The 6,000-nt window shown below is 41.1% G+C and overlaps 1 protein-coding gene across 2 annotated transcripts in view; it reads left to right on the top strand.

Moving 5' to 3' along the window:
- Positions 1-6,000, top strand: part of ache (acetylcholinesterase) — a 42,439-nt gene that overhangs the window by 22,348 nt on the left and 14,091 nt on the right. For both annotated transcript variants that reach the window (XM_024288220.2, XM_024288221.2), the window contains 3 exons: positions 3,357-3,879; positions 5,273-5,496; positions 5,584-5,844. In XM_024288220.2, coding sequence (XP_024143988.1) covers positions 3,450-3,879; positions 5,273-5,496; positions 5,584-5,844 — 915 coding nt within the window. In that variant the 5' untranslated portion in view covers positions 3,357-3,449. The remainder of the gene's footprint in view (positions 1-3,356; positions 3,880-5,272; positions 5,497-5,583; positions 5,845-6,000) is intronic.

Genomic DNA, 6,000 nt, shown 5'->3' with positions numbered 1-6,000 from the left:
TTTTTTATTATACTTGTTTTATTATTTCAAGTTTCCATTTTTAAACCAGATTTGAAAACCCAGCATTTCTTAACAGTTTATTCTGAAATCATGTGGACTTTCCTCCAATAAGATGATGAATGTTGACATGAAGAGAATGGATAGAACTGGAATTGGTTGATGTCAAGCATTCAAAGCAAAAAATACGAACAGAAGAGAAGTTTATCTTTACGTAAATATATTACATTTTGGATGATTAATCAAGATTAGATTGGAAAATAAAAAATAAAAAAAAAGTGAAAGAAGATTGATATATTTTCATCCACATAAATGATGACATTATAATGATTATTCATCCTAAATTAACCATACAGACAAAACATGACACATTAAAACCATTAAATGTGAAATTATACTTTATCTAATTGCTTGATAGGAAGTGGAAGGAAGTGCGCTCATATAAACCCACCCCTATGTCTATGGTTGATTATAACTTGATCATTACTAATTATAAACTAATAGACAACCAAAAAAAAATCAAAAAGGAAAGTGGAGCCAGTGATTATTTATTCATTCAAAATCCATCTCATGTAAAAACAGTTGAACCCTTGATAGCTAAAAACCTCAAAAATACTCACTGGTTATGGTATCAGTGCGGTGTGACGTAAATGTCACGTATAGTCAATCCTTAGTTCTTTGTTAGAGCTGCTTTTTCTACTTCTTAGTGGATAGTTTTGGTTGTTTTTTTGTTTTAAATAATATTTCCCATTTATGAAGTTTAACTCTGGAATTCCCTCCCATTACTTGAAGCTAACATTTGTCTTTTCTATTCCGTTAAACTCTCAAGTTTCCTCTATGTTCCTTTTAAAATGAACCAAAGTTCATTTCCTCCGATAATCCCTAAACAAAGTTTCAGTCTGAATACGCACAAACAAACCGCTCTCTGACCCGTCTTTGGAGGTGGTCTCGGTTCATTTCCAATCGGACTGAACTTCAGTTCTCTCTGAGCTTCATCTGTCTGAAAACAAAAAGAACCGAGAGCAGCAGTCACATGATGTAAACACGTTAGGAGAGCTGCGGACAAATGTGAAGCATTGATTGTCGTGTCAGCAAAAAGGAAGTAATTGGTCTGAGTACTTGTTAGAGCGTCAGTTTAAACACCGCCAAAGTGTCGCGATACGTGGTACTTGCTCATGACGTCATCCACCACAACGACACAGCAACTTCTGGTCAGATGAATTCAGGCTCATTAAAACAACTTTCAACATGATCCATTTTGCTGCTCAGGGTTTTCCTGACGATAACGTTTGTTAGCGTAGCGTCCCCAGTACCCGCCATGCGGCACTCCTCCGCTGTACCAAAGCAGCAGTAAAAAGGGTTCTTCATACAGACCTTTTTGTTTTGACTCCACCCGTAACTGCTGGCCAATGACTGAAGAGATCTTTAGTCACATGGTTTTGTTTTGTTTTTGTTTTACATATTTTGGTCTGAAACATGAATCTCTGGTACATACCAGTCTGAATACAGACCAAATGGAATCTTCAGGACTCGATCTGAAACACAGACTTTCCCACCTGGAACGCTTTGAAAGTAGACCAGAAGATGATCGGAGTGGATCTCATTTTATTCTTAGCCATTTCTCCTCTTTAAAGATGCTGTTGTGATGAGATTAACATCCTCTCTGGATCACTTCTCTGTTATCTGGATTTGTTTGGTCAACCAGATCATATTTCTCTTTTTTTGTTTCTATTTCTCTGCAGGTTTTTCTAAGTTTTTCTTACTTTTGCTGCAGATGGATTCTTTTTAGTTGCATTGGCACCATGCCATACTTTTGCTACAGATCTCCACAGCCAATGAAATATTTGATTCAGCTTTAAATCCATAATAAGTCAAAATGCTCTGAATCTGTGGGAGGAGATCCGCCTGACCCCCTCGATGTGCTGAACCTCCTGAGAGCAACAGTGGAGACAGTCGCCCCCCCCACCACCACCTGTTGGAATGTAGACTGCCATTTATGTTTAGCAGCGTATGGTGGTCGGGGTGAGAGGATCAGCTTAGATTTAAAGGATCACAGGCAGCTGTGAGCGTGTCAATGTCACGCCTGTCACTTTCCCCGTCGCCTTCAAAGGAAGACCTCAGAGAAAAACAGACGCGTCATTTTCTGACACAGTGGAAGCTGCAGAGAAGGTTGACTTCCTCTGACCTCGTCCAGGTTCTGACTGACTGACTGAGCGGCGTGGAGCTTTGTGTCTCTGCTGGCTCTCCAGGTTGTCAGGGATTTGACAGTGTTCAGTCCTTCAGATCATTTCTTGTTCTGTTGCAGTAGCTGTAGCTCAGCAGTGTTTTTGTGTTCTGTGGAGCAAGTGAAAATAGGGAATTGGTTCTCCATTGAAGTCTCCTACTTTTCTTCAGTTAAGGTGGATTGGATTTGCTTAGAAGTCTTGACATAAATAAGGCCAAAGCACAAATATAGTTGGATAAAAAAGTATCTTTTAGTCACAGATTTTGCAAGTTGTTCCCCTTAAAAATCTGTAAAGTAGAAACACTTCAACTGTTAGAGACAGAATGTAAAATAAAGATCCAGGAAATCACATTGCTTGATTTTTAAATAATTTACTTTATAAAATTGGAGAAAATAAGGATTTATCTCCTACAAACAAGAGTTCTCTCTCACAGATTGATGCTAGCGAGACAAAGAGCTAACATGATCCGACAGGAGGGGGATTAGGGGCGGGGCTGCAACAAAAGCCACGCCCCCTCAGAGGAGAGCCTTCAGATCAACATGAAATTGGCTTCTTAAGACATTTAGGTTGTGGAATTTTGGTTAGAAGGTATTGTTGTGAGCGTGAAACCAGAAGGAAAACATTATGACCTGAAATTAGAATAACCCGCTGACCTGTGACCGACCGGTCATAAAGTCCCACTCCCATCGTCTTTTGATCTGCCGTAAAGACCTTCTCAGTGGTCTTTTAATTCAGCAAAACATCTAAAAATTGGTGTTAGTTCATTAGAAATTCTCCTCTGAGTTGTGGGCGGGACTGTCGGAACAAAGTAAGCCCGCCTGTTATGTTTAAAGTGTGCTGACAAATATGATTATTTGATCGTGATATATATTGTTATCGCATGAAATGAAAAAACTATATTGTGATATACAAAGCTCCATATTGCCCAGCTCTACCAATAATCTACGTTCAACCATAGTTGAATTTAAAAATGACTAAAATGATCGGTGTTAAGTTTCGGGTTATTTGTCTCGTTAAATCCTCTTAACTTTTCCTTCTCATAGCTCCCTTCGTTGAGCGTCTTCTTCCTCCTCTCCATCTGTCCTCCATTTAATCACAGAAATCTCATTATGCTCTCCGTCTGTCCTTCGGTAGATCTGAGGGGAAGCAGAGCAGACCCTGTCCTCCTTGACTGAAGAGGAAATCACTACCAGTGCTTTGACCACGCCGACACTTCTGACCTTCACCATGCAGCCCTGCCCTTTCGTCTTCCTCTCCACCCTCCTCCTCTTCCTCATCCCCAGCTGCTTCACGCAGAGCGAGGCAGACTTTCTGGTCCAGACATACAGCGGCCGTGTTAAAGGTTTCCAGTTGGCCATGCCGGACCAGAGCCGCCCAGTCGTCGGGTTTCTGGGGATCCCGTTCGCCGAGCCGCCGGTGGGAAAGAGGCGCTTTCGGCCCGCCGAGCCAAAGCGCCCGTGGCAGGGCGTGTACAAAGCCGATTCCTACCCCAACGCGTGCTTCCAGTTTGTCGACAAATCATATCCTGGCTTTCCGGGGATAGAGATGTGGAATCCTAACAGGGAGATGAGTGAGGACTGCCTGTACCTCAACATCTGGGTGCCCTCATCAGTCAAACCCCACAACCTGCCAGTTATGGTCTGGATCTATGGAGGAGGTACGTGCTCACAATGCTTTAGAATCAAGAAAATATTTACTACCAATGACAACTATCATATGATACATGATCTTCTAGCTTCCTATTGGTCAGAGGTCTGCAACCTGCAGCCTAGATCCACATGTAGCTCTTTTATCTCCATGGTGGCTCTTTGGTCAAACATAAAATAAGTCATAGAGACTGCTGATCCAGACATGTCGACCATCAGAGTCAGCATCTCTTATTATATAAGAAAAGAAGGTCACGAATGCAAACATTTCTTAAAGGTTAAAGTAAGTCCATGCGGCTCCTTCTATGTTTTGATCAGTAGAAAACGAACCCAAATGGCTCTTTAACTGTTAAAGGTTGCCGACCCCTGTTATAGGTCCACATGGTACAGTCCAAAGTGAAATGTATTGGGACAAATATGACAGGGAAATAATTAGGAATCAATATTACAGGTTCATAGATCAAATCACAATTCTCACTATTTAATATTAATACGTTTGAATGGTTTCTATATGTTTGGCTTTTTACTGGATGAATGAAAAATAGTGTTTAATCACTATCATTTACATATTTATTTAGAATAAGAGATCAGAATCAACATAACAGATAAAAACCCAAAGATTTATAAAAAATCTATCACTTTAAACCAGGGGTCCACTAACCTTTTCTTGTGAGAGCCACACACTGACGTGGGGCCGGGGTCACTTTTTAGTCTAACAAAAGAGGTGTAAAAATGTCAGAAAGTGTCTAAATGGAAACATTTCTGGTTTTCCAGAAAGTCGCATGTAACCAATTATTAACAACCCTTTCTGAGATCTTCACAGAAAAAAGTCTGAAAATAAAATAATAATCCTTTTAATAAAAAGTCTAATGGAAAAAGTCCAAAACTGTTGTCTTCTGTGGCAGATAGACGTATTGGAACATTGTTCTGTCACGGATTATAGGAGTTAGATTCTGAAAGTAACTCCTGAAGGTGAAATCTGTAAATTCCATTTACAGTAACACAGTTTAGATTAGTTAAAATCCAACATTATTCTGCATTTTAGTGCAATAAAGACATAGCCTGAAGTGTATTTCTGAAACATTCCATTAGATTTCCAATGAACTCAAATCAGGGATCTTAGAGGTTGTAAATATTTGTATACTTCGAGATAGTGAATATTTGAGTATTATGATACTTGTTACAGCTCTAGACACAATAAGGATGCAACATTTTTGTCATTCAAGGATGTTCAATCGAGGGGAACAGGAGGCTGGTTCAACTGGTTGTTTAGACACAGTAGACTATCCAATAAAACGGTGATTGTTCACCGTATATAAACGATAATGCTTCTGAGAAGGTTCAGGGACATCAAAAATCTTTGATGACTTAGAAGTCTATAACTTAGATACGTCACCTGTTCAGGGTTCTACAGCGGCTCTTCTTCTCTGGACGTGTATGACGGTCGCTACCTCGCCAGTGTGGAGAATGTAATTGTGGTGTCTATGAACTACCGCATTGGTGCGTTTGGGTTCCTCGCTCTGGACGGTACAGCTGAGGCTCCTGGGAATGTGGGTCTGCTGGACCAGAGGATGGCACTGCAGTGGGTGCAAAACAACATTGTTCACTTTGGAGGAGACCCCAAACAGGTTTTTGTGTTCTGCTTGTGTTTTTTTAAGTACATGTGTGGAAAAAACACAGACTAACTGAACTATGTTCTTTAACTTGTAAAACAGGTGACCATCTTTGGTGAGAGCGCTGGTGGAGCCTCCGTGGGTTACCACCTGTTGTCTCCAGGCAGTCGGCCTCTCTTCACCAGGGCCATTCTCCAGAGCGGCGTCCCCAACTGTCCCTGGGCCTCGGTCACCTATGCTGAGGCTCGGCGGCGTGCCACACTGTTGGCCAAGCTGGTTGGTTGTAATGGAGGCAATGACACTGAGCTGGTTGACTGTCTGCGTGGTAAAACTCCCCAGGAGCTGATCGATCAGGAATGGCAGGTAACAGACTCAGACTTTCTTTCCATTTAATTGTCTAGAGGTAGTGAAGACGCTCCTCCCCTCACACATCTGCTTCCCAGATTTGCTTCTGGCTTGTCAAAAATCCATTTTTTAATAACCTGCTCCTGGAATTGTTGGTAAAAATAGTCTAAACCA

Source organism: Oryzias melastigma, linkage group LG18, assembly GCF_002922805.2.
Source record: "Oryzias melastigma strain HK-1 linkage group LG18, ASM292280v2, whole genome shotgun sequence".
Classification (NCBI taxonomy): Eukaryota; Metazoa; Chordata; class Actinopteri; order Beloniformes; family Adrianichthyidae; genus Oryzias; species Oryzias melastigma.
This window is presented reverse-complemented; position numbering and strand designations above follow the sequence as displayed.